This window comes from Acomys minous, assembly GCF_964271855.1.
Source record: "Acomys minous genome assembly, chromosome: 5".
Classification (NCBI taxonomy): domain Eukaryota; kingdom Metazoa; phylum Chordata; class Mammalia; order Rodentia; family Muridae; genus Acomys; species Acomys minous.
Window position 1 is genome coordinate 84,801,758 of NC_140494.1, and position 26,978 is coordinate 84,828,735.

The 26,978-nt window shown below is 48.9% G+C and overlaps 2 protein-coding genes across 10 annotated transcripts; one reads left to right on the forward strand and one right to left on the reverse strand.

Annotated features, from left to right (window-relative positions):
• On the forward strand, positions 1 to 26,735 carry LOC311597726 (phosphatidylinositol N-acetylglucosaminyltransferase subunit Y). Of its 6 annotated transcripts, none has more exons than XR_014779334.1 (4): positions 1 to 15; positions 24,817 to 24,988; positions 25,057 to 25,272; positions 26,097 to 26,378. XR_014779334.1 is itself a non-coding variant. In XM_084782029.1 (2 exons), the coding sequence occupies exon 2, from the start codon at positions 26,375 to 26,377 to the stop codon at positions 26,588 to 26,590; it is 216 nt and encodes a 71-aa protein (XP_084638155.1). In that variant the 5' UTR covers positions 25,115 to 25,272; positions 26,097 to 26,374; the 3' UTR covers positions 26,591 to 26,735. The 6 variants fall into 6 exon arrangements, 3 of the variants coding, with proteins under 3 accessions (XP_084638155.1, XP_084638156.1, XP_084638157.1); XR_014779335.1 differs by lacking the exon at positions 1 to 15 and adding an exon at positions 19,581 to 19,636 and having other exon boundaries at positions 24,603 to 24,988; XR_014779336.1 differs by lacking the exon at positions 1 to 15 and having other exon boundaries at positions 24,974 to 24,988; positions 25,082 to 25,272.
• On the reverse strand, positions 4,744 to 11,123 carry ACP5 (acid phosphatase 5, tartrate resistant). Of its 4 annotated transcripts, none has more exons than XM_084783773.1 (6): positions 10,965 to 11,121; positions 9,567 to 9,654; positions 8,900 to 9,197; positions 8,584 to 8,711; positions 6,205 to 6,550; positions 4,744 to 5,282 (listed from the first exon to the last, which is right to left on the reverse strand). In XM_084783773.1, exons 3-6 carry the CDS (start codon positions 9,164 to 9,166, stop codon positions 5,040 to 5,042), a joined length of 984 nt encoding a protein of 327 aa, XP_084639899.1. In that variant the 5' UTR covers positions 9,167 to 9,197; positions 9,567 to 9,654; positions 10,965 to 11,121; the 3' UTR covers positions 4,744 to 5,039. The 4 variants fall into 4 exon arrangements, with proteins under 4 accessions (XP_084639899.1, XP_084639900.1, XP_084639898.1 ...); XM_084783774.1 differs by lacking the exon at positions 10,965 to 11,121 and adding an exon at positions 10,632 to 10,747; XM_084783772.1 differs by lacking the exon at positions 9,567 to 9,654 and having other exon boundaries at positions 10,965 to 11,123.
• Positions 26,736 to 26,978: the final 243 nt, after the last annotated feature.

Consider the following 26,978-nt stretch of genomic DNA (forward strand, 5'->3'; position numbering starts at 1 on the left):
GCCTCTGTACTCAAAGTAAGACCGCCAGCGCTGTCCCACCAGCTGCTGGGGCAGGCTCCAGTTATGAAAAATGTTAACGCTAAGTTGCCTAAGGGAGCTTTCTGGCTGATGAGGACACTGGGCTCATTTGTGTGAGTTTGGTGCTCGGATGGAAGCCAGGAACTTAGACTCTAGGCAGGTGCTCGAAGGTGCTCTACCATGGGGCCACACCCACAGCCCTTCATTGGGGCATTCTCGGCAGAGGCGCTATTGCTGTTTTTTTTTTACATCCCTGCAATGTTAAGTGTGGTGGGTTTATGACTTTGCCAAAACTTATCAGAGAGTTGATGTAGATCAGTTGGTAAAGTACTTGCACAAAGTTCCGGGTTTGATCTTATCCCCAGTACCTTATAAATTGGGTGTGGTTGGCATGATCTGAGCTCTTGGAAGGCAGCAGAAACTTGAAAGGTGACAGGCTGCACGATGCACCCAAGAACCACAATGCACATAAAGATACATTAAAAAAAAAAAGCTCAGCTGACTAGGGGTGTGGCTCAGGATAGGACAGGTACTTAGTGTTCTCAAGGCCCTGGCTTGATAGCCAATAGGCAGGCACACTTGCACGCATGCATTCACGCACGCGCACACACGTGCACACTCGCCTTGTAAAACTGTACATTTAATGAGCTTGAATTAAGTGTATGAATTATACTTCAAAAAATGGTTTTGAAGAAAAGGAAAGTTAAAACAAAACAAAAAAAAACAAGGCATGGTTCAGTGGGTTAAAAAAAATCCGCTTTGTTTTGATTCTCATAAGAAAATGTATAAAAGAAACTGGGCACAGCGACACACACTTCTAGTCAAAGCTTGAGAGGCTGGGGCAGAAGGTGCAGTTGGAGGCCCATCTGGGGCTGCACAGAAGACAGTGAGGCCTTTTTTCAATGGAGGGTAGGAAGGAAGAAAAAGGAAGGACAGAAAGGGAGAGAGGGAGAGAGGGGGAAAGAATATGAGACGGACAGGAAGGGAACCGGCTTCCTGTCAGGATAGAGGAAGGGAACACGGTACACTGTACATTTTTCTATTTTATTTTAATATGTATTTTGCTTTAAAACCGTATTGTGCTTACTTGTGTGCATGCATGTGTCACTGAGTGTGGCGGTCAGAGGACAATTCGCTGGAGTCAGTTCTTTCCTCCCACCCTGTGGGCCTTGGGGAGTGCACTTGGGTCATTAGTGTGACAAGCAGGTTTTTTTTTTTTTTAAACAAACTTTCATTTGTTTACTTATGTACATGGATGTTTTATCTGTATGCACGCCTGGGGCCTGTGGAGGCCAGAAGAGACTGTTGATGCCCTAGGGCTAGTTGTGAGCTGCCGTGTGGATGCTGGGAATCCAACCTGGGTCCTCTGGAAGAGCAGTGAGTGCTCTTAACTGCTGAGCCATCTTGCCTGTCCAATAGCAGGCATTTTCACCTAGCTGGACCCTTGCTGGTTTGTTTTTTTTCCCTAGGATGACAAGCGTGCATACCCACAGGTCCACTTTCTTCTGTGTAGTTCTGCGGATGTCAAATGCTTTATATCCAAAGCCATATATTTTTCTTATTTTTATTTATGGTGTGTGTGTGTGTGTGTGTGTGTGTGTGTGTGTGTGTGTGTGTGTGTGTTTGAGACAAGAGCTCTCTATGTAGTCCTAGCTGTCCTGGACTCCCTTTGTAGACCAGGCTGGCCTCAGACTCATGGAAATCCACCTGCCTGTACCTCCGGAGTGCTGGGATTAAAGGTGTGCCCCACTACTTCTGGCTCACATATATATTCTAAGACAGGGTCTCACATAGCCCAAGCTGACCTCAAACTTACTATGTATCAGAGGGTAGCCTTCTACTCCTGATCTTTGTGCAGTGACTTCCTTATTCTGAGCGTATAAGTGTGCACCACCGGGCCGGGTGTGGTGATGTACGCTTTTAATCCCAGCACTTGGGAGGCAGAGGCAGGCGATTGCTGTGAGTTCGAGGCCAGCCTGGTCTACAAAGCGAGTCTACAACAGCCAAGGATACACAGAGAAACCCTGACTCAACCCGCCCCCCCAAAAACCCAACCCCCCAAAAAAAGTGTGCACTACCAAACCCTGCTGCACTTTCCTAGAAATGTTAATTTAAAAAAAAAAGATGTATTTATTTTTATTTTATGTACATTGGCGTTTTGTCTGCATGTATAACTGTGTGAAGGGGCCAGATGCCCTGGAACTGGAGTTACAGACAGTTGTGAGCTGTCATGTAGGTGCTGGGAATTGAACCCAGGTCTTCTAGAAAAGCAGCCAGTGCTCTCAACTGCTGAGCCATCTCTCCAGCCCCTGAACTTGAGATTTTTGAATGGGTGAATATTTCCAGCTCCATATCGAAGCGGTCAAGAGTGAATGTCATGAGACAAACGGATGAACCATGGTGAAGTGAAGGACTTTGAAGATGGCTGTGTTCACCTGGTGTTCATGGCTGGGAAGGAGACACTGAGGACAGAAAGCAAAGGAAAAGACGGGGGAAAACAGACTGGTTTGGAAGCCGGGTGTGATGGCGCATACCTTTAATCCCAGCATATTGGAGGCACAGGCAGGCAGATCTTTGTGAGTTCGAGACCAGCCTGGTCTACCAAGAGACAGGACAGCCAGGGCTAGACAGAGGAAGCCCTATCTCAAAAAACAAAACAAAACAAAAACAAACCAACAAACAAAAAACCCCAACCCAAACCAATCCAAACAAACAAACAAACAAACAAAAAAACCCAGAGTGGTTTGGGATGCAGGTTAGTGGCAGGGCATTCATCTGTCCTCAGCACCTAGGGGGAAAATGGGACTCTGGGCTCTGCAGTAAAGGTTTAGTGTACTCAAAGCCTTCAGTTTAATTCTCCAACCCCCTAAAACTTAAGAGCTTTACGTAGTGGTACATCCTACGGTTCTGGCCCTTGTGAGATGGAGATAGGACAGTCAGGAATTCAAACTCATCCTTGGCTGCTTATTGAGCTCAGGGTCAGGGTCAGCCTGGGGCCAGGGCTGGGGAGAGACAGCTCGGTGATTAAGAGCACTGCTGCTCTAGCAAAGGGCCTGGGTTCCATTCCTAGCACCTACTTGTAATTCCAGTCCCAGGGGACCCAGCACCCTCTTCTGGCCTTTGCAGAGACCTGCAAGTACGTGGTGCACACACATAGATATACATAAAAATAAAATTTAACAATAGTAAAAATATAATAAAAATTTAGCACCCGGACTAGAGATGGAACTCTAAAGATGTGGAGGGCTGCATGCCCAGCACATAAACCAGTGTGGCGTGAGAGCCTGTGACTCCAGCCCTTGGGAGACGGAAGGAGGAGGATGTGGAACTTAAGGTCATTTCTGCTACACAGCAAGTCTGAGCACGTGAGCTATATGAGACTTTGTCTCAAACAAACAGAACAGGGAAGTGAGGACAGCTCAGGGGAGGGTGGCTATACACAGGGACTCGGAGGACTTGTCATGCCCTTCTCTCTGATGCAATAACTGATCGATGGATTGACACATTCTTTTTTTTTTTTTTTTTTTTTTTTTTTGAGACAGGGTCTCCCCATGTGGCGCAGGCTGTCGTGGAACTTGATGTATAGACGATGGTCCAGAGCTCACAGAGATAAGCCGCTCTCTGCCTTCTGCCTGCTAGAATTAAAGATTAAAGGCACGCAGCACCAAACCAGCTGTTCATTTCCTTTTTCTTTTTCTTTCTTTCTTTCTTCTTCTTCTTCTTCTTCTTCTTCTTTTTTTTTCTTTTTGAGACAGGTTTTCTCTGTGTATCCTTGGCTGTCCTGGACTTGCTTTGTAGACTAGGCTGGCCTTGAATTCACAGCGATCTGCTTGCCTGTGCCTCCCGAGTGCTGGGATTAAAAGGCGTGTGCCACCAAGCCCAGCTTTTTATTTTGTTTCATTTTTCAAGACAGGATTTCTTTGTTGTAGCCCTGGGTCTCTTGGAACTTGCTCTGTAGACCATGCTAGCTTTGAACTTACAGAGTTCCACCTGCCTCTGCCTCCCGAGTGCTGGGATTATAGGTGTGTGCATATGTGATTTTAAAGTAAACATCAAGAGGTAAAGGTTGAGCTTGTGGTCCCAGATGGTCCCCCACTTGGGGCTAGAACTTCCAGGCCAGCCTGACAGCATAGCAAGGTCCTGCTGAAAATGAACAGCTGAGCGCTCTCTGAGCTACAGAGAGAGTACCAGAACAGCCAGGGCTACACAGAGAAACTCTGTATGGATGCAGGAAGCTCCTAGACTCTATAGCTCCATAGTATCTGGATTTCTCAGCCCCATAGCTTGGGTAGTGGGCTTAGCCCATGTGTGAAGTTCGGTGGGATCAACAGATGGACGGGAGCCCGAGGTGATCGCGCAAGCCTTGAATCCCAGCACTTGGCAGGCAGAGAGGCAGGCGGATCTCTATAAAGTTTAAGTAAGGCCCCAAATTTGTGTACAGATCGAGTTCCAGGACAGCCAGGCCTACACAGAGAAACCCTGTCCCAGAAAACAAAACAGAACAAAAACACCACACACACACACATACACGGAAGGGAAGGTCCGAGGGATGGCTTAGCAGGTAAGGGGACTTGCCGCCGCCACCTGTGGGAACCTGGGTTTGGTGAGAGAGCAGACGCCCACATGTTATCCTTTAACCTCCGCATGCCCACCAAGGCGTCATTCACTCACACGTGTACACGCATGCGTTGTAACCCGAGGACGCACACATCTGGGAGACAAGCGCAGCCTCGACAACGATCCTTTTATTGAATAGCAGTGGCAGTAAGATGCTTGGTTCAGAAGAATGCCCCACTCCAAGAAAGCTCTACCCCAAAACCTCGGGGGTGAGCCTGGCTGTGGGGTGGGGCGAGTCGGTGAGCGCATACTTCTTTCCTACACAGAAGCCTCTGCCAGAGCACCAGGGGCCAGAGAAAAAGTTGCCTGTGGATGAGGTCCTTCCCAGGGCCCACCCACCACGCTTGCAGACGCTTCCTGCCTTATTAGACCCATTAGGAGGCAAGCAGGACCGTTCTAGACGTTCAGAGTCTGCGTCGCCTGGGGAGGCTGGTCTTGAAGAGTGATTTTCCAGAAGCTTCCACGTAGGTGATACTCATTTCTTTGGGGCTTATCTCCACGTACGTGAAGCCGCCCAGGGAGTCCTCAGCTCCATAGTGAAAGCGCAGGTAGCCGTTGGGGACCTTGCGTTGATGTCGCACCGACGGGTCCATGAAGTTGCCGGCCCCACTCAGCACATAGCCCACGCCGTTCTCATCCTGAAGATACTGGGGGCGCAGAAGATGCAAGGTTGGTCAGCCAGCTCGGGCTAAGGGATGACCAGGGCTTCACCTAGATCTACCTCAACTGTGGGAATAGGTCTACTGGTGACTACAGAGCTACCTTGAGCACGAGGGAGGTGGCTGACCTCTCTGCTTCAGTGTCCCATCTGCAGGAGTGGGTAATCCTATGTCACAGGCACAGCTGGGAGTTACTTTTGCATTTAGGGACCTCCGTCCCGCCCCCCACCTTTTGGGGGGGGGGAAGCAGTGCTGAGGATGGAATCCATAGCTTCCTGCTTGGTAGACAAGCACTCTACTTTTGAGTCCCAGCCTCAGGCCTCACTGGGGCATTGTAGGCAGGGGCTCTAGCACTAAACCACGCCTCCAGCCCCTCACCAGTGGGATTCTAAGCAGGAGCTCTGGCACTAAACCAGGCCCCCAGCCCCTCCCTTGCAGGATTCTAGGCAGGGGCTCTAGCACTAAACCACACCCCCAGCCCCTCCCTTGCAGGATTCTAGGCAGGAGCGCTAGCACTGAGCTCCCAGGCCGCCAATGGAGAACTCCAGTCCACTCTAGTCTGCTATTGAGTCACGCGGCCCCCTCCCTTTTAAAATTTTTTTTCATTTTTCGAGGCAGGGTTTCTCTGTGTTAGCCTTGCTTGTCCTGGACTCACTTTGTAGACCAGGCTGGCCTCGAACTTACAGCGATCCACCTATGGGATCCTCTGCCTTCCAAGTGCTAAGATTAAAGGCGTGCGCCACCACCGCCCGGCGAGTCACGGCCCTTTGGCATTATAACTTGAGGGAGGATATTGATGTTTGGAGAGATACCAGAGGCCTCCTTTCTGGACAGACGTTCAGCCATGTGGCACCTTCCGGTATAGAAAAACCTCCTTGCCACGTTTCCATCCCATCCCCAGAGCCCTCACCTGCAGGTTGTGGTCGTGCCCGCACAGGTAGGCAGTGACCCCGTATGTGGCCAACAGCGGCCGCAGGTTTTTGACCAGGCATCGGGTGGGTCCGTGCTCAGCTATGGACCAGATCGGGTAGTGGCCGGCCACCAAAACGTAGTCCTCCTTGGCTGCTGCCAACTGCTTCTTGAGCCAGGACAGCTGAGTACGGGCCACTCCCAGGTCTCGGGGCATTTTGGGCTGCTGACTGACAAAGTCATCAGAATTCCCGCACAGCAGCACCGTGTCCAGCATGAAGATGGCCACAGTTGTGTTGGTCCGTGGGATTTTAAAGTGCAAACGGTAGTAAGGGCTGGGGAAGTTCCTGCGGAGAGAACGGAAGTTCCCAGTAAACACTTCAGACATAAACACACGAAGGCTGGCTCTGGACAAAGGATCTTCTGCTTTTTATTTATATTTTTAATCTTTTGTTTGGTTGTTTTGAGACAGGGTTTCTCTGTGTCTCCCTGGCTGTCCTGGACTGGCTTTGTAGACCAGACTGGCTTCAAACTCCAGAGATCCACCTGCCTGCCTCTGTCTCCAGAGTGCTGGGATTAAAGGTGTGTGCCACCACCTTCCAGCTATTTTTTTAATCTTAAAAGCATTTCTTGCGCCTGGTATTGGTGGCACACACCTTGGGAGGCAGAGGCAGGCAGATCACTGTGAGTTCGAAGCCAGTCTGCTCTACAAATCTAGTTCAGGATAGTCAAGGCTATACAGAGAAACCCTGTCTCGAAAAACAACAATAACAACAACAACAACAAAAACCCAACCAACAAACAAACATTTCTTGCCAGGTGTGGTGGTGCACGCTTTTAATCCTAGCACTCTGGAGGCAGAGGCAGGCAGACCTCTATGAGTTCGAGGGCATCCTGGGCTACAGAGCAAGTTCCAGGACAGCCAGAGCTGTTACACAGAGAAACCCTGCCTCGAAAAACCAAACCAAACCAAACCAAACCAAAAAAACAAAAACAAAACAAAAAAATTTTTTAGATTTTTAAAAATTTATTTTTAGAGCTGGGCGGTGGTGGCGCACCCCTTTAATCCCAGTACTCGGGAGGCAAAGGCAGGCGGATCACTGTGAGTTTGAGGCTAACCTGGTCTACAAATCGAGTCCAGGACAGCCAAGGCTACACAGAGAGACCCTGTCTTGAAAAAAAATATTTTTAGGCTGGTGTGGTGGCACACACCTTTAATCCCAGCACACGGGAGGCAAAGGCAGGCAGATTACTGTGAGTTCAAGGCCAGCCTGGTCTACAAAGTGAGTCCAGGACAGCCAAGGCTACACAGACAAACCCTGTCTCAAATATATATTTTTTTAATTTTATGTTCTTGAACGTTTGTGTGCCCAAGTGTGTATCTGTGCACTATGTGCAAGCAGTAATGCCCGTGGAGACCAGAAAACTATCCCTGGGACTGGAGTTACAGATGGTTATGAGCTACCATACGGGCACTGGAAAACAAATCCAGAGGCCAAGGATCTCTTTTTGTTTTGTTTTTCAAGACAGGGTTTCTCTGTGTAGCCTTGGCTGTCCTGGACTCACTTTGTAGACCAGGCTGGCCCTGAACTCACAGAGATCCGCCTGCCTCTGCCTCTGCCTCCCGAGTACTGGGATTAAAGGTGTGCGCCACTACATCCGGCTCTTTTTTTTTAAATTTTTGTTTGTGTGTGTGTTCTCATATATGAGCTTTGGAGGGGGGCTCACAGATTCAGCTAAGCTGGCTAACCACTGAGCTGCAGGATCCTTCTGCTTCTGCCTCCCCAGCACTGGGATTTCAACACAGAATCTGTGATTTGAACTCAGGCTCCTCAGCCTGGAAAGGCTTCCTTGGGTAGGCACAGTGGCACATGTCAATCACCTCAATGCTTGAGAGGCGGAGGCAAGAACATCTTAGTTTTGAGGCCAGCCTGGACTACATAGCAACATCCCACCTCAAAAACAAAACCAACCAAACCAAACCAAACAGCTGAGTGTGGTACAAGTCTGAAATCCTATCCCTTGGGAGTCAGGGACAGGACACAGGACCGGGAGCTCAAGACTACCCTCGGCTACATTGCCAGTCCAAGGCCAGCACAGGCTACACAACACCCCGTCTTACCAAAACACAGAGGTTCTGAGGACAGTGCCATGGTTCAGTGAGTACAGTGCTTGCCACCTGACAAACTAAACCCCAGCCCTAAAAACCGCACAGTAGGAGAGAGCTGATTTGCACAAGTTCTCTGGACTGCACATGTGTGCTGTGGCCCCCTCCCCGACACAATTACAAAACAAGAAACAAAAACACCACTCTCCCAAAAGCCAAAGGGTCTCTTTGGCCCTGAGCGAGAGTCTCTTCCGGGCAAGAAGGAAAGCTTACCAGCGCCTGGAGACCTTGGAGTAGGCAATTTGTGCTGAGATATTGCCAAGGTGGTCATGGTTTCCAGCCAGCACGTACCAGGGGACATTGCGGAGGGCACGGTCGGAAAACACATCCTCAAAGGTCTCCTGTGACAGAGAGAAAGGGCACCCCTCCGCTGAGGTCAACAGCCAACCTTTCGCTCTCACCAAAGTAGAGACCAAGGGCCAGGGGACCACTGGATGTCCAGAGTACCTGTAGGAGCCCCTCTGCCCGCCGCCTTCCCCAGGGGACGGCTCCAGGGTGACTGTCATCTCTGGCCCTGCTGAGCACATACCTGGAACCTTTTGTCGTTGGCATCATGTACGCCTGTGAAGTAGAAGTTGTCTCCCAGGGACATGATAAAGTCAGCACCCATAATCTGCACGGTTCTGGCGATTTCTTTAGCGTTGGCCATTTCCCGGGCTGTGTGGAATGGGGCATTGGGGACCCCTCCCCAGTCACCCACAGCCACGAATCTCAGAGTGGAAGTAGGGGCTGTACAGTGAGCCACGAGTGGGAATATCATGATTTGCAGGCCCAGCAGCACCGTCCATCCAACCATCTTCGAGGGAGAGAGACAGAGTCTGGAGTCCCTGGGGAAGGACAGAGAGCAAGGCCCTGAGAACCCACCATGCCTGCTTCAAGGAAAGAGGAGGCAGCTGAGCCCAGTGTGATGGTGCATGCCTATAAACTCAGGCACTTGAGAGGTGGAGCAATGGGACCAGAAGTTCAAGGCCAGCCTCGGCTACAAAGGGAGTTTGGGAAATGGAAACAGAAAGTTTGAAGCTAACTGGGCTACGTGATACAGACACAGACACAGACTCTCTCTTTCTCTCTCTGTGTGTGTCCCTCTGACTAGCCATCTATAGCTATCAGGTCCACACCAGCAGCAATTGGCCCTGGAGCTGGGGACCTAGGGAAGGGTGGCCCCACAGGGCTCTTCCACCACCCTCCTCACTCACCCTGGAGGAAACACAGGCGGTCAGTGAGAGGCTGCAGGAGGCAACCAAACTCCTGGAACAGAACCGGCGATCTCTGAGTCTTTATTCCCTGGGGCGGAAGTGTATCATTAGGAAAGATGATGCATTTTCTCCAAGGACTGTCCACAGGCCCTCCCCTTGGGTCATGTGAGCACTGGACTTCCCCAGAACTGGACATGGGGCTGGGGTGAGGGGCATCCAGCCAGGCTGAGGCAGGTCTGGAAGCTAGCATTGCCCAGGAGGTGGGGGGGGGCCGGGGACGCACGCCAGAGTCTGATGGCATGTGTGCTGGGCATCTGTCCGTGGCTGTGTTTCTTTATCTGTACACTTCTGCTGAGGCTGCTCTGGACCTGAACCTGAACATCTGTGTTCTTACACGCTTGGCCGCCTGTAACTGGCTGTCTGTCACTTTTTTTGTGTGTGTGCAGTCGAGCCAGGCTGAGTGGGTGCCTCCGCTCTAGCATGAGAGTTCTGGTCCGGAGCAACCTCAGTGGCTTGTCTCTTACATACGCTCCAATTCTTTCTTTCTTTCTTTCTTTCTTTCTTTCTTTCTTTCTTTCTTTCTTTCTTTCTGTTCGTTTTGTGATAAGTGTCTCAAGAAGCCCAGGCTGACCCTAAACTCCCTATGTAGCCAAGGATGACCTTGAACTCCTGAGTCACTGCCTTCGAGTACTGGAATTACAGGTCTGAATTCTGCCGTGGCACCCATTGTAACAGACCCCCGTCCCATTTGTGTTTTGTGCACGAGTCCTGCTGTATCTCTGATGCAAGTTGTGTATTTAGACTCATTCAAGTGTGGGGCTGTGTGTCCCGCCCCCACACCTCCCCCCCCTCGCCCCATAAACAGCAGCAGAGACTGCATTTTCCAGGAAGTTCTGTCTACACTTTTCCCAAGCCTCCCAACCCCCCTTCCAGCCTGAGGAATTTCCAGAAGGGACACACCACGTGGCTGCAGCCTTCTGACCCGGGCACCCTCAGCAGCCTTCTGCAGGCCCACTAATTTGACTACGTAGCCCAGCACTGTAGTAGATGTGGCCAGCGTCTCACCTCGTCGCCTCTTTCCTGGCCTTCACACAGCGCCCACTCTCTTAGACCCGTCCCCTCAACATTCACCACCAATCCGTCCGGTCTCTGCAAGCGCGGATCCCGGAATCCTTTTCAGTGCTTGGCATAAAGGCTCAGAGAGGGTCAGCGACTCACCGCAGGTCACCCAGCGAAGGAAGGACTTGCTGTGCATTCCCCACCCCCACCCCCTCCACCACCCCCCATCCTCCGTCGCACCTCTCAGAGGCAAACAGGAAGGAAGTGGGAAACCTGAGCAGACAGAGACCCCTCCCCCCGTGGGAGGCAGAACTAAGGACCTGGCCCGGCGGGTCTCACCTTGGCCGTGGGTCCAGGATCCAGGACAACCCAACTGAGCTGGGGATCCGCTGGCCGGTCGCTCGGGCATGCACTAGTTGTGAAGAGGCAGCGCCGCACAGCCTTTGCCCACAACTTCCCCGCTAGCCTAAGTGAGTCCAAGGTTGCAGAGGGCGGGTGCCTCGGTTTCCCCGCCCCAATCCTGCCTCAGCCACTACCTGGCGTTTCGCCTCCAGGGTTCAGAGTCCCAGGAGAGGAGGATGTCCTCGGACCTGGTTTCAGTACCATGTGCCTTCGACTCTTGGGGTGCTCACAGCCTTTGGTGGCCGCGCTGGGGAGGTCCAGCTCCCTAGCTGGCGTGATGTCACTAATCGGTTCCCTAGTCTTTAAAATGGGTGAGAAGGGTCTAGGGTGACAGATCAGCGGCTCTGGTTCCATCCTCAGCAGCGGGCTGGGGGTCGTATTGGGCGCCTACACGTGCCAGATAACAGCCACCTGTAAAACAGCCCTTGGCGACCTACAGAGTGGGACCCAGAGGGGCGGAGCTCAGAGCCAGCCTCTTCCCCGGCACACCGCAGGTCTTTCCTGTTCTTTCAAACAAAAACGTTCGCGGGGAGGCTGAGGGGATGCGGCTCAGTTGGTAGAGTGCTTGCCAACACGTACAAAGCCCTGGGTCCCAAACCGAGGTCGGTATAAACCAGGTGCGCACACCTGTAATCCTATGCCATATAGGACGAGAGGTCAGGAGTTCATGCTAAATCTCAGCTCCATAGCAACTTCAAGCGTAAAAGTAAGTTCTAGGGGAGAGGAGTCAAGTTGTCTTTAGAATTCCAAAGAATAAAGCTGGGCCCGCATGGTGGCTCTCTTCTTTAATCCTATCACTTGAGGGACAGATCTCCGTGAGGTCAAGGTCGGTTTTATCTAAATAGCAAGTTCCAGGATAGCCAAGGCTACACAGAAAAACCCTATCTCTAAGAACAAAACAAAAACAAAACCCAAACAACAAGAGAATTCCAAAGAATAAAGCCTGGCAGTGGGCCTTTGCTATAGCTGGGAAGGTAATGGCATTTTCTGTCAAACCCTGAGAACCTGAGTTACGTCCTGGGACCCACAAGGTGGAAGGAGAGACCAGCTCGCAAAGGTTGCCCTCTGACCTCCACATAGGATATTGCACTCCCAATAATAAATAAGTAAATAAATGTAATAAAGATGTTACAAGTCCTGGTGTGGTAGACCACATCTGTAAACCCAAGCACTGACAAGGCTGAGGCAGGAGGATTGCAGTGAGTTTGAGACAACTCTACTAAGTTGGGAGTCAGTCCTAGGTTAGCCTGGGCTAAAGCGTAAAAAAAAAAAAAACACAAAACCCTTTCTCCAAAATGAATTCCTGAGAAAAAGAACATAATTCCAGAGGCCAGAAAGATACCTCAGTGGTTATGATTGTACTTGAAGAGCACTAGGCTGGGTTTCCAGGACTCCTTCCTAGGAGGCAGCTTACAACTAACTTCAGCTCCCGGTCAACTGGTGCCCTCTGCTGGCTGCTGAAGGCACCTGCACTTATGTGCATACATACTCACACAGGCACACACACAAGTGAAAAAACAGGTCTGCACAAGCCTAGAGGACCTGAAGGTGGGTGGCAGCTGCTGGAGAATGGAGAATTTCTTCAGTGGCATAGCCACTGGCAAGGTATCTGTGCTACTGAAAGCAAGCCTAAGGAAATCCATTGGGATGCGCACACACACACACACACACACACACACACACACACACACCCTCTCTCTCACACACCAATATGAACAGACTTACACACACACAGGCACACACACACACACACACACACACACACACACCTACATACATCCACACTCACAGAAACACATAAAAGTCAAAGAGTCTAGAAAAGGCTCTGAAACAGAGCCTGGAACCTGATTTTGGTCCCTGGTATAACATCTAAGTGGAAAGAGAAGACCAACTGCACAGAGCTGTCCTTTGAGCTCCACCCTTTTGTTTTGTTTTTGTTGCTGCTCATCTTTTGTCTTTTTGAGACAGTGTCTCACTGTGTAGCTGTCTTGGAACTAGATATGTAGACCAGGCTGGCCTTGAACTCCCAGAGATATGCCTGCCTCAGCTTCTAAAGTGCTGGCATAGAAGTGTGTGCCACTATGCCTAGCTGACCTCCACAGTCTTTCCATAGCATATGTGTGTGCCCACACATAGACCATGCACACACAATAATATTAAAATTTTTTAAAAAATTGAAGTAGAAGGGGGTAAGTAAACACACGCATAAAAGAAGGAAGACCCGTTGGGACGAGGGCCAGGGTAAGAGGGAAGGAGGCCACACCCGTGATTCCAGCTCTGGGAAGGCAGAAGCCGGAGGACCATGAGCTCCAGGCCAACCTCAGCCACAGAGCTGGAGCCTACATAAACAGATAAATAGATAAATAAATAGTTCAGAGTTTGAGGCGACCAAAGAGCTGTGGAGACTGAGTACAGTGAATATTCCAGACCACCACCAAAGGGACATCTGTAGAAAGCAGATAAAATCTACAGACATACTGAAGGTTTGTGCATAGTGATATAAAAACCAAGGTCTTGCTTAATTATTTTGAGGCAAGGTCTGGTGGAGACCAGGCTGGCCTCCAACTCCCTGTGAAGTTAAGAATGACCGTGAACTCCTGGTCCCTTGGAGCACTGGAGTTACTGCTAGGTGTCACCACAGCTTTTTTGTTATTCATTTGTTTTGTTCTCTTTCTTTTTTTCTTTCTTTCTTTCTTTTTTGGGGGCAGCACTACAGGAACTCACTATGTAGATCAGGCTAACCTCAAATTTACAGAGCTCTGCCTGCCTCTCAAGTGCTGGGATCAAAGGCATGTGCCACCACGTTCCGCTCTGCTTATTGGATTTTTTTTATACTTTTTATTTGTGTTTTTTGAGCTTAGGATTTGCTATGTTGCTAGCCCAGGCTTCCCTGGAACACCTGGCCTGGAGCCATCCTCCTGCCTCAGCCTCCCAAGTAGCTGAGACAATAGGTATGCGCTACCATGCCCCAGCTCCGTGTTTATTCATTTTTTCTCTGCTTTGATTTGCCCTCAGAGAAAAACAGGCTGCCATTTCATAAGTGTCTTTTGTTTTTAACTTTAGTGACCTGAATTAGATTTAAACTCACTAGACAGCTGAGGCTGGCCTGGAACTCCTGATCTTCCTGTCTCCACCTCCCTAGTGCCAGAACCACAGGAAGTCAACCATGCTGGCTCCCCCATCTAATTTTCCCACAGCAACCTCAGCCCCAGATGTCAGCCCCTTGCTGATGTCAGCTCTCCAGCTGGTTCTGTGTCGGCTCCCTCCCCTCCTCCAGCCCTTTCCCCCTCCACTGTCCACCTACCCGGGTTCTTCTGACTCCTCACCTTTCCTAGAGAGTCACTGACCTCGGCCTTTGACCTCAGGGCTTTTCCCCCTTCAATGTTCCTCTTACTTGAAGGGTCTTCCTTCTTTCACTGAGGCTCCTGAGTTCCTGTATTCTCACTCTGCTGGCTTGCTTTTTTTTTTTTTCCACCCAATGCTGGCTGTGAAATCCAGGGTCTCATGATCTACTACAGAGCCACACCCGAGTCTCCAGATGTATCCTCTTGCTTTAGCCTGTCTGCAGGACGTTATCACTGCCTGACCATCACCAAGTGTATTTATCTTCTTTTTCTTGCCTCCCCACCTGTGTGGCTCTGCCTTACAGTAACCTTTTCTGCCTTGTGGGTTCTGTTTCTTTGTTGTCTGTTGGCATTTGAGACAGGGTTTCACATAGCCCAGGCTAGTCTGGAACGTTGTGCAGCTAAGAACAACCTCCTTCTAGTCGTCCTGGCTCCCTCTTCCGAGTGCTGGGGTTACAGGGATGCACCACAGCACCCCACACTTTCTTTCTCTGTGCTCTCTGGCAGCGCCTACAGCGTCTATCAGGAGCCCACACATGTCAAGACATGACAGGATAAAAAGCCTTTTGAACACTCAGTTCTCTTCATCCTCCATTAAGCCTGAATGTGCAGTCTACTTGGGTGCTCTCAACTTCCTCAAGAGCTAGACAGGGTTCTCCAGAGGAGCAAAACTGAATGTGTGTGTGTGTGTGTGTGTGTGCGTGTGTGTGTGTGCGTGTGTGTGTGTGCGCGCGTGCCTGTCTGTCTGTCTGTCTGTCTTTAAGGGGATTTCATGGCTGAAGAGATGGCTCAGTGGTTAAGCGCATTGGCTGTTCTTCCAGAAGGCCAGAGTTCATAGTGGCTCACAACTGTCTGAAACTCCAGTCCCAAGGGATCTGATGTCCTCTTCTGACCTTCACAGACAGTAGGCGTGCACATGGTACACATGCATACATGCAGCCAAACACTCATATGCAAAAAAATGAATCTTAAAACAAACACCCCCAAAACAAAAAACAGACTAGAGTGGCTTACATGCAGGGGCTTGGCATTGCAACAGTGGCTGTTTCACACGGGAGGCTGAGAACCTGGCAGCTGCTCAGTGCACGAGGCTGGATGCCTCAGCAGTTCCAGTCTTGTGGTGAATGCCTGGGGAACCACTGGCTTGTGCAAGGTGGAGGAAGTTCATTTCCAAGGATGGCAGATGTGGCAGTGACCGCGGCAGCAATACAGGCATTCAAAAGCAAGGAGAGGCAGGCAGGCAGGCAGCAGGCAGGGAGACAGGCAAGCAGGCAGTGGGCAGGTAGGCAGGCAAGCAGTGGGCAGGCAGGGAGACAGGCAGGCAGGCAGTGGGCAGACAGCAGGCAGGGATGCAGGCAGGCAGTGGGCAAGGCAGCAGGCAGGCAGGTATGCAGCAAGCAGGAAGCAGGCAGGCAGGCAGGCAGGCAAGCAGGAAGCAGGCAGGCAGCTGTTGGTTTCCAGATGTGGGCCACTTGCAAGGACAGCACCATCCATACAGGTGAGAGAAGGACATCTCCTCTCCGGTAACTCTTCCTGAAAACACAGGTTCATCTAGAGGGGTCACATCTTGGTCCAAATCCCATCAAGGTGACTGCCAATCAAGGTGACTGCCAATCGAGTTGACTGCCAAGGATAGCCCTCCCACTTCGATTGGAGTCTCCTTCTGCCTCCTGACAGCTTGACTGTATTCTAAGAAGTGTTTTGTTTGTTTTCCCACGCAGTCCCATGTTCCCAGGCTGACCTCAATGTAGCCAATGCTGGCCCTACACCCCTGATCTTCCTGCTTGTACTTCTGAAGTGCTGGGATGGCAGCCATTTGTCACCCCGACTCAATTCACAAAAAGGGCCTGCCTCCTTGGCACAGAAGCAACAGGATAGTTTTCATTCTAACTAAAGGCTTGAAGATAATCACTAAAGATGTATTTGGTTAATTTAGTTATATTCATTTTGTGGAGGCAGAGTCTGGCTTATAGGCTTGCCTGTTCTGGAACGCAAAATCCCTTTGCTGCTACCCCAGCCTCTGCCTCAGTGCTGGGCTGTTCAGGTTTTTTGATGTCATTGTTTGTTTGTTTGTTTGTTTGTTTTTCAATATTTGAGATGGAACTCGGGGCCTCGAACAAGCGAAGCAACCACTCTACCACTGAACTGACTGACCTCTTCCTCCTGCTCTTCCTTACCTCCTTTCCTCCTCCCCTGGCAAAGGGAAATTAGGGATGCTGAGCAGGGACCAGTGGCTGGAGTTCCTGTAACTGACGCTTTGCTCTGTCCACTGCTGCCCCACGTGGCCAACGTCGGAACTGCAATCAAATCTGATAATCCAGATGTATTTTAATGAAAGAATAAACGCTGGGTGCTAGGCAGTAGTGGGCAGGATGGAGCGCCTCCTATAGTAGAACGAGCCAAGCCCAGTGTGGTGGCGTAAGCTGCCATTTTACCTCGGAGTAGGTAGAGGAAAGGGAGGCAGGAGATCAAGGTTATCCTCTCCTGATCTAAGGCCAGCCTGGGCTACTTGACATGCTGTCTCCAAAAAAAGGAAGAGGCCAGGCCTGGTGGTGCGTGCCTTTGATCCTTTGATTCCAGTGCTTGGGGGGCAGAGATAGGCAGGTCTCCATGAGTTTGAAGCTGGTCTGGGCTACACAGTGAGATCCCGGCTTAGAATAAGTATAGAAAATAACAGGGGGCTGGAGAGATGGCTCAGCAGTTAAGAACACTATCTGCTCTTCCTGAGTTCAATTCCCAGCAACCACATGGTGGTTCACAACCATCTATAATGAGATCTGGTGCCCTCTTCTGGCCTGTGGGTGTACATGCAGGCATAGCAATGTATACATAATAAATAAATGTTTTTTTAAAAGAAAATAATAACAGCTGAATTCCCACCAGTCAGTACCGCCAAGTCCCTTTGCAACCCTCTGCAACCTTTGGCACGATGAAGTTCAGAATGATGGCTTTCTTATATAGGTTCGGCTTTTGGTTTTGTCTTGTTTTTTTGTTAGACAGAGCTTCTCTGTGTAGCCTTGGCTGTCCTGGACTTGCTTTGTAGACCAGAGATCCACCTACTTCTGCCTCCTCAGTGGTGGGATTAAAGGCGTGAGCCAGCATGCCAGGCTTGAAAACAAAGTTTTCTTTTTCTTTTTCTTTTCTTTGCTTTTTTAGAAAAAGGGTTTCTCTGTGTAACCTTGGCTGTCCTGGACAGAAACAGGTTTCCTCATTGCCCCTCAAATGCCCTTAATATTGGTGTTTCCTCCCCCATAGTCTCCTCACCCTAAAAATTCTACCAGAAAACTCCTACAGCTGATAAACACTTTCAGCCAAGTGGCAAAATAGAAAGTTAACACACAAAAATCAATAGCCTTCCTAAACACAAATCACAAAATACTAAAAAATAAATGGGAAACAGTGCCTTTCCCAATCCCCTAGCAAGTAAAAGATTGGTATAACAAAAACTTTAAGACACTGAAAAACAGAAATTGAAAAAGACTTCAGAAGATAGAAATATTCCCTATGCTCATGGACAAGAAGGTCTGGTAGAATTTTGTGCTGAATCCATCTGGGCCTGGGCCTTTGTTGGTTGAGAGACTTTCATTTACTACTTCTATTTCTCTAAAGGTTATGGGTCTGTTTAAATTGTTCATTTGATCTTTATTTAACTTTGATGGTCATACATATATACACACATATACATCTATTTATACATTAACATATCAGTTAATATATTAATATGAGCATAATATGATAGTATATTAATACATGTGGAGAGCCACAGATAGCAGCGCCCCCTGCTGCTTCCCCGGCGCAATGTGCCCCTTTTGCGCACACGCAGTGAGTAAACCTTATGCGCATGCGCAGTGAGCAAGCCCCTTATGCGCATGCCTGAAGGCATGGCATGAGGTGGCGTGATTCGAACAAGGCATAGCTTGAGGTGGCGTGATCCGAATGCACCAACCAGGAGCGATGACGTGGCAGTCTCTTATAGGACCAGCCACACTATAAAGGTTCTGTGGGAGCTTTTCCCGGCGTCACTCTGGTAGTCCAGGATCCTGAATAAAACTGCGGCAAGAAGAGTTCCCGGTGTTCGTGTCTTTCCTGCTGGTCGGGGGTGGCATCGACAAATACATTTTATTTAGGCTTTCCAGTTTGGTAGGATATAGACTTAAAAAATATATATTCTTATTTGCCAGGCATGTGGCACACACCTTTAATCCCAGCACTCAAGAGGCAGAGGCAGGTGGATCACTGTGAGTTCAAGGCCATCCTGGTCTACAAAGTGACCAAGGCTACTACAGAGAGACCCTGTCTCAAAAAACCAAAAAAAGATATGTTCTTAAGACTCTTTGGATTTTTTTTTTTTTTTTTAGGTTTTTCAAGACAGGGTTTCTCTGTGTAGCCTTAGCTGTCCTGGACTCACTCTGTAGACCAGGCTAGCCTCGAACTCACAGAGATCCACCTGTCTCTGCCTTCGGAGTGCTGGCATTAAAAGCGTGTGCCACTACGCCAGCTTCTGGATTTTTTTGGGGGAGGTTGAGACAGGGTTTCTCTGTGTAGCCTTGGCTGTGGATTTTTTGTTTGTTTGTTTTGTATTTTTTGTAATTCTTTTCATCTCTAATTTTATTAATTTGGATCCTCTCTTTATCTTTTAATTAATTTGGCTAAAGGTTGGTCAATCTTACTGATTTTTGTGTGTGTGTGTTTTGTTTTTTGAGACAGAGTTTCTCTGTGTAGCCTCGGATGTAATGGATTTGCTTTGTAGACCAGGCTGGCCTCGAACTCACAGTGATCTGCCTGCCTCTGCCTCCCAAGCACTGGTATTAAAGGCGTGTGCCACCATGCCTGGCAGTCTTACTGATTTTTTTTTCCTCAAAGAATAAATGCTTTGTTTCATCAGTTCTTTGTGTTTTGTATTTTTTTATTGTTGTTGTTTCTATTTCATTGATTTCAGCCCCAAGCTTGGCTATTTCTTGCCATCTACTTTGGGGGCATCATTTCTTCTTTTTATTCTAGAGTTTTTGGTGTGCTGTTAACTTACTAATATGAGATCTCTCTGGTTTTTTTTTTCCTGATGTAAGCATTTAGTGCTATAAACTTGCCTCTTAGAACCACCTTCACTGTGCCCCATAGATTTTAGTATGTTGTATTTTCACCCATATCTAAAAAAATTTTAATTTTCTTCTTGATTTCTGTCTTGATTAAGTTTCATTCATAGAAAGTCGTTCAGTTCCCACGAGTCTGTGCTTCTGTTGTTGGTGGCACCTGCTTTCATCCACAGTGAGTAACTCCATAGGACGGATGGTCCTATTTCAGTCATCTTCTCTCTGGTGAGACTTGCTTTGTGTCCAAGCATGTGGTTAATTTTGGAGAAAGTTCCATGAGCGGTTGAGAAGAAAGTTTAACTCCAGCAGTTCTGTTTTCTGTTTAGTTGCTGTCAGGATGTCCTGTCTGTAGGAGAGAGCAGTGTCCCCCAGTCACCCACTGTCACAGTGTGTAGATCAATATGTGGCTTTACCACAATAGTGGTTACTTTATGAACTTGGGGGGGGGGGAACTCTTGTATTTAGGTCTTCTTTCCAAATTTATCTGCGCCTAAGTGTTTACAATTACAATATCCTCTTGGTGGATTTTTCATTTGATGAGTATGTAGTGTCCTTCCTTATCTTTTGATTAGTTTTGGTTTGAAGTCCATCTGTGTCAGATATTAAAATGGCCACACCTGCTTGCTTCTTGGATCAATTTGCTTGAGATGTCTTTGTCCATCCTTTTCCTCTAAGGCGATATCTACCCTTGGTGATAAGGTGTGCTTTTAGATGCAGCACGAGTATAGGCCCTTTTTTTCTATCCCAGTCTGTTAGTCTGTGCCTTTTTATTGGGGACTTGAGACCATTAATGTTGGGAGTTGCCAATGAGCAGCATTTATTGATTCCTGTTATTTTGTTGGTGCGGTCCTGGGATAATTTCCTCCTCGTGACTTCTTGGGTGTGGCTAACCTCTTCCAACTGAATGGTTCCTTGGTAGGCAGATATACATTGCTTAACCTAGGTTTACTGTAGAATGATTTTCTTTCCCTGTTGGTTGTGATTGAACCCTTTGCTGAGTATAGCAGTCTGGCCTCGAGTCTGTGGTCTCTCAGTGTTTGTAGAACATCCGTTCAGACCCTTCTGGACTTCAGAATCTCCACTGAGAAGTCAGGCATCATGCTGGAGAGATGGCTCAGAGGTTAAGAGCACTGGCCGTTCTTCCAGAGGTCCTGAGGTCAATTCCCAGCAACCACATGGTGGCTCATAACCATCTATAATGACAAGTCAGGTGTCTGCCTTCAGATGTTACTTGGTATTTTCCCCTTGCAGCTTTTAATATTCTTTCTTTGTTCTGCCCATTTAATGTTTTGATTACTGTGTGTCATGGGGAATTTCTTTTTCATGATCCCATCTATTGGTGTCTGTGTGCTTCTTGTAGCTTGATAAATGTCTCCTTTAGGTTGGGGAAATATTCTTCTATGATTTTCTTAAACATATTTCCTGTGCCTTTGACCTGTGTTTCTTTTCCTTCCTTTATATCTATTATTCATAGATTTGGTCTTTTAATAGTGTCCCAATTTTTCCTGGATGTTTTGTATGTAAACTTTTTATACTTAACATTTTCTTTGACAGAGTTATCCATTTCTTTTACCTTATTTTCAATATTTCCAGTTTTATTTCAGTTTGGGTTTTCTTTAGTGGTTCTCCCTCTTCTTTCATGCCTTTTATTGACTTACCTTGTACTGAAACTATATTCTTCTCTCATACTTCCCAAGCGCAGCTTCCTCTCTCTCAACTTCTCTCCCCTAGTTCCTCTGACTTCCCCTTCCATTTTTTTCTTCAGAAAAGAACAGGCCTCCAGGAGAGGACAGCCAAAACAACGTACAGTGAGACAAGCAGAGGCCTCTCGCCGAGGCCGGGCAAGGCAGCCCGAGAGGAGGAAAAGAGCCTCGGGAGCAAGTGAAAGGGTCAGAGACACACAAGCTAGCGGCCACAGCGTATACACAGAGGACTTGGCGCAGAGTCACGCAGGCCCGCTGCTTGCGGCTTCAGTCTCTGTGAGCCCATGTGAGCCCTGCTTAGTTGAGTCAGGGGACACGTTCTCCTGGTGGCCTCCATCCCTTTGGACTTCCGCAGCCTTCACTCCCTACTCTTCCGCAGTGCTCCCTTCTCTCTCTGAGTGGATTGAGTAATTGGAGACCTCCAATTTAGACTCCCTCTCATAATGTTTGGCTGGGAGTCTCTGCACGTACTCCCATTTGCTGCTGGAGGAAGCCTCTCTGATGATGACCTGCCCACCTCCAGTCCCTTCCCAGGAGATCCATGCTTCCCCCCACCACCATAGCTCTCCTCTTTACTTAATTAACCTCTCTGGGTCTGTGGATTGTACCTTAAATTTCTTTAAAAAAAAAAAATCTAGTGGCCAGGCATGGGGGTGCACGCCTTTAATCCTAGCACTCAGGGAGGCAGAGGCAGGTGGATCTCTGTGAGTTTGAGGCCAGCCTGGTCTACAAAGAGAGTCCAGGACAGCCAGGGCTACACAGAGAAATCCTGTCTCAAAAAACCAAACCAAACCAAACAGAAAACAACAAAACAAACAAACAAAACACCTATTCTTTGGTCAAGGCACATTAGTTTTGGTTTGTTCCCTGCCCCCCGCCCAGTTTCTGTCTATTATAAGTAAAGCCACAATGAACATAATGGAGCAAGTGTTTTTGTGGTAGGATTGTGTGTCCTTTGGGTATATGCCCAAGAGTGGTATATAGCTGCATCTTGAGGTATATGGATTCCTAGACTTCTGAGGAACCGCCATGTTGACTTCCACAGTGGCTGTACAGTTTGTACTTTTACCAGCTATGCTTGCCAGCATCAGCTGTCACTTGTGTTATTTTTTAAAGATTTATATGTAGTTGCTGGGAATTGAACTCAGGACCTCTGGAAGATCAGCAGTCAGTGCCCTTAACCTCTGAGTCATCTCTCCAGACCCATTGTGTGATTAATATTAGCTATTCTGACAGGTGTAAGATGGAATCCCAAAGTTGTTTTGATTTACGTTTCCATAACGATAAAGGATGTTGAACATTTCTTTAAGTGCTTCTCAGCCATTTGAGAGAGAATTCTGTTTAGATCTGTATCCTATTTTTTAAGTGGATTAGTTTTTTTTTTTATTACTTGGCTTTTGTTTGTTTGTTTGTTTGTTTCAAGACAGGGTTTTTCTGCATAGCCTTGGCTGTCCTGGACTTGCTTTGTAGACTACAGTGATGCCCCTGCCATTGCCTCCCAGTGTTGGGATTAAAGACATGCGCCGCCATGCCTAGCTAAAGCATGTTTTTGTGTTTTGTTTGAGACAGGGTTTCTCTGTATAGCCCTGGCTGTCCTAGACTCACTTTGTAGACTAGGCTGATCTTGAACTCACAGTGATCAGCCTGCCTCTGCCTCCCAAGTGCTGGGACTAAAGGCGTGCGCCACCACCGCCTGGCTGATTCCTTGATTTCTTTCTCAGCCTGTTTATCATTTGCATATATTATGCAGGCCTACTGATTCTTTTGAGTTACATTTGTATCCAGCCACTTTGATGAAGGTGTTTATCAGATGCAGGAGTTCTCTGGTAGAATTTTTTTAAAGTTAATGAACTTTCTTTATTAGCACATCAGGAACATTTAAACCAGTGATCTTGAGAAAGAGTGTTGTGCACACCTCATCATAAGTTTTGGAGTTCCTAATCACCTTGATTAATATTTTCTTTAAGATTTGGAGGAATCTTTTAAAAATATGTTTTTATCAATTTATTCATATTACATCTCAATTGTTATCCCATCCCTTGTATCCTCCCATTCCTCACTCCCTCCCATTTTCCTCTTACTCCCCTCCCCTATGACTGTGACTGAGGGGGACCTCCTCCCCCTGTATATGCTCATAGGGTATCAAGTCTCTTCTTGGTCTGGTAGAATTTTTAGGGTCACTCATGTATACCATCATATCATCTGTTAATAGTGATACTTTGACATCTTCCTTTCCAATTTATAGCCCCTTGATCTCCTTCAGTTGTCTTATTGCTCTAGCTAAGACTTCAAGTACTATATTGAAGAGATACTGAGAGAGTGGGCAGCCTTGTCTTGTTTCTGATTTTAGTGGAATTGTTTCTCCCCATTAGTTTGATGTTGGCTATCAGATTGCTGAATATTGCCCCTATTGTGTTTAGGTATGGGCCTTGTATCCCTAATAGTAAAGCTTAGTTGACTCTTGTCAAAGGTCTTTTCTTTCTTCTCTCCCCTCCCCCACCAAGACAGGGTTTCTCTGTGCAGCCCTGCTGTCCTGGAACTCGCTCTGGAGACCAGGCAGCCCTCGAACTCACAGAGATCCGCCTGTCTTTTCCTCCCAAGTGCTGGGATTAAAGGCCTGCACCACCACTGCCTGGCCCAGCTCCTTTTCTTTATCTAATGAGGTGACCATATGTTTTTTGTCTTCAGTTAGTTTATATGGTGGATTGCATTGACTAATTTTCATTTCTTGACACATCCCTGCATCCCTGGGATGAAGCCTACTTGATAATGGTGGATGGTATTTCTTATGTATTCTTGGATTCAGTTTGCAAGCTTTTTGATAAGTATTTTTGCATCTATGTTCATGAGGCAAAATGGTCAGTAATTCTCTTTCTTTGTTGAACCTTTGTGTAGTTTGGGTGTCAGGGGACCTGTGGCCTCACAAAATGAATTTAGCAATGGTCTTTCTGTTTCTAGGACAGCGCCAACCTTGGCTCTATTCTGCCACCTTGTGGTTTCAATAAAAATTGCATGGACTTTGAGCCATTGCTGAGAAGTTCATACTCTTTTAAAGTTTGCTGGAAGGTGAAAGGATGGAAGGCCCTGTGTCGTAGTGCATAGGATCCAAGCTCAGCTCCTTTTTGTTGTTGTTGTTTTTTGTTTTTTTGGTTTTTGTTTTCTGTATGCTAAGCTCAGAGATTACACTCTGTCTCCATAATCAAGCAGCGGCTGGCACTGCGGACAGCATTTATGAACATACAAATTCTCCCCACCTTCACCACTCCCCAGGGTCTTATTATGTAGTCTCAGATGACCTGGATCTCGCTATGTAGACCAGGCTGACCTCGAACTCACAGAAATCCTCCTGCCTTTGCCTCCTGAGTGCTGGGATTCAGGGTGCATAGCACCATGCCTGGCTATATTCTCTCTTAAGACTCCATCTTACACTTTTTGCAGGAGTACTCGCAGGAGGGCCACATTACATGTCTGGAGGTCAGAGGACAATGTGAGAAGAAAGGGGGTTCTCCACCGTGTTGGTCCCCGAGGATCGAACTCAGGAAGCCAGGCTTGGCGGCAAACGCTAAGCCATCTCACCGGCACAAACTACTACTTTGACATTCAACAATTCATAAGTAAATAACCGATCAAAACTCCTTTCCCTCTGCTTCAGAGGCTCGGTCAGTTGGTGGTTGCGGCCGCGCGCGATTTCCAGTTTATCAATTAAAAGTGGAGGTTGGCTTCTAAGTGCCGAAAGACGCCACGGTCTGCTCGGGGACATCGTGAACAAACTCTGCGACAAATACGATTCCTATCCGATGTCCAGCAGGACTGGGCGTACAGAGGTGAGAGGAGACGAGAGGACACCCCCCCACCCCCCACCCCCCGCCCCAATCTCTCTATGTCCTCGCAGCGCCTGACTTTACCCGTCACTCAAGGCCACGGGGGCGGAGCCTGAGCGGAGGCGCCGCGCGCTGTCCAATGAGCACTCGCGGGGCGGCTCCAGCGCGGGACCTGGGCTTCTGCACGGATTTGACTGGGCAGCTGGCCGAGGGAGCCCCGCCTCCGCGGAGCGGTGACCGTCACGGCTGGGCACCGCCAGGACCGCGACACTGCGGGCCTGCGAGTGGTAAGTTCAGGGTCGCGGCGTCCCGAGATGCGGGCGGAAGAGCTGTTGGAACCGGCTAGGGCGGGACTTTGGCCGCCTCACGCCAGCTAGGCCACGGACGCCGCCGGTTCCGCTCGGCCCAAGCGGGTTCGGCCTGTTCTGCTTCTGTTCGGCTCGGCTCGGCTCCGCTCCGCTCGGCTGTTTCCGTGCAGTGCCGACGGGCAGCTCGTGGCGCGGCTCCGGGTTCCGGTGCTCTGGAAGCCTCCCTTTAGATACCTTCTTCTGAAGTGAATCTGGACTCGTAGGTCCGCTTCTGCTTGCCCAATTCACAAAAAGCAATGGATGACAGTTGTGTTTGCTTTTGGTTTTGGTTTTTTCTGTGTAGCCTTGGCTGTCCTGGACTCACTTTGTAGACCAGGCTAGCCTCGAACTCACAGCGATCCGCCTGCCTCTCCCTCTCTTTCTGGGATTAAAGGCGTGCACCACCACGCCTGGCTACACTCTTTGTTTTATTTTGTTTGGTTTTCGAGACAGTGTGTCTCTGTGCAGCCCTGTCTTTCCTGGAACTCACTCTGTAGACCAGGCTGGCCTCGAACGCACAGATCCACCTACCTCAGTTTAAAGGCATGTGACCACCACCGCCCGGTTGAAGACACCCTTTTTCAAAAGATTTATTTTCTAGTCAGGGTTAGGGAGGCTGATGCAACAACGTTCAAGGCCAGCCTGCAGGGTCCCAGCAATCCTCCTGTCTCTAACCTGCTCAGCACTAGGCTTCCAGGCTGCCTCCCTGTCCCCCTTCCCCTCTCCTCCTCATCATGTCACTGAGTTGCACTCTTCTCACGCAGCTAAGAATCCCTTATCGTGTGCTGCGAGGGACACGGGTGTCGTCTGCAGTTGCTGGTCACTGCCGCGTGTGCCGGTGGAGCGCATCAGAAGGAGGCCGAGGAGCCCGTGCCTCCAGCCTGTGGCCGCTGGAGTTTTTGTGCGTCCAGGGGGAGCATGCCTGGGTGAATGAGGAGCCGGGACAAAGCGGAGATAGGACAGGAGTGGACCAGCACCAGAGCATAGCTTTGACAGCAGCCGCGTCATCTTAATACTGTACACCTTTTAAGACCCGTGGAGGATGATCCCGTCCCTGCCCACCCTGACCGTCCTCATCCCGCTGATCTCACTGGCCGGCCTGTTCTACTCCGCCTCGGTGGAGGAAAGCTTCCCCGAAGGCTGCACCAGCGCCAGCAGCCTCTGTTTCTACAGCCTGCTCTTGCCGGTCACGGTTCCCGTGTACGTGTTCTTCCACCTGTGGACTTGGATGGGGCTGAAGCTCTTCAGGCACAATTAGTGCGGCCCTGGCCCCTCCCCACCCCCCTCTCCCCTCTCCCCTCAGCAATGCACTGGGTGGGTTCCGCCCTCAAGGGCAGCAGGTTCTGATGTCAGTGCTGTAGCCGACTAACACCTTGAATAAAATGTCTTGAGGGAGAAAAACACCACCAGTCTTTATCTGAAGGCTAACTTTTTTTTTCTTTTTAAGATTTATTCTTCATTATGTGTGTGAGTGTGGGTGTCCAATGAGGCCACAAGAGTGTTGGATCCCTGGTGCTGGAGGCGTGTACAGGTGATTGTCAGCTGCCTGAGTTGAATTCAGATCCTCTGCAAGGGCGGCAAAGAACATGTTCTTAATCGCTGAGCCATCTCCAGCCGGCCTGTTTCCTTCTTTCTTTTCTAGTTCA

Coding starts and splice junctions, on each gene's coding strand:
- LOC311597726 (XM_084782029.1), top strand. CDS start 26,375: ATGATCCCGTCCCTGCCCACCCTGACCGTCCTCATCCCGCTGATCTCA.
- ACP5 (XM_084783772.1), bottom strand. CDS start 9,166: ATGGTTGGATGGACGGTGCTGCTGGGCCTGCAAATCATGATATTCCCA. Junction 6,551..8,583: donor TCCAAGGTCTCCAGGCGCTG/GTAAGCTTTCCT, acceptor TTCTCTCCGCAG/GAACTTCCCCAGCCCTTACT. Junction 5,283..6,204: donor GGCACGACCACAACCTGCAG/GTGAGGGCTCTG, acceptor CTGCGCCCCCAG/TATCTTCAGGATGAGAACGG.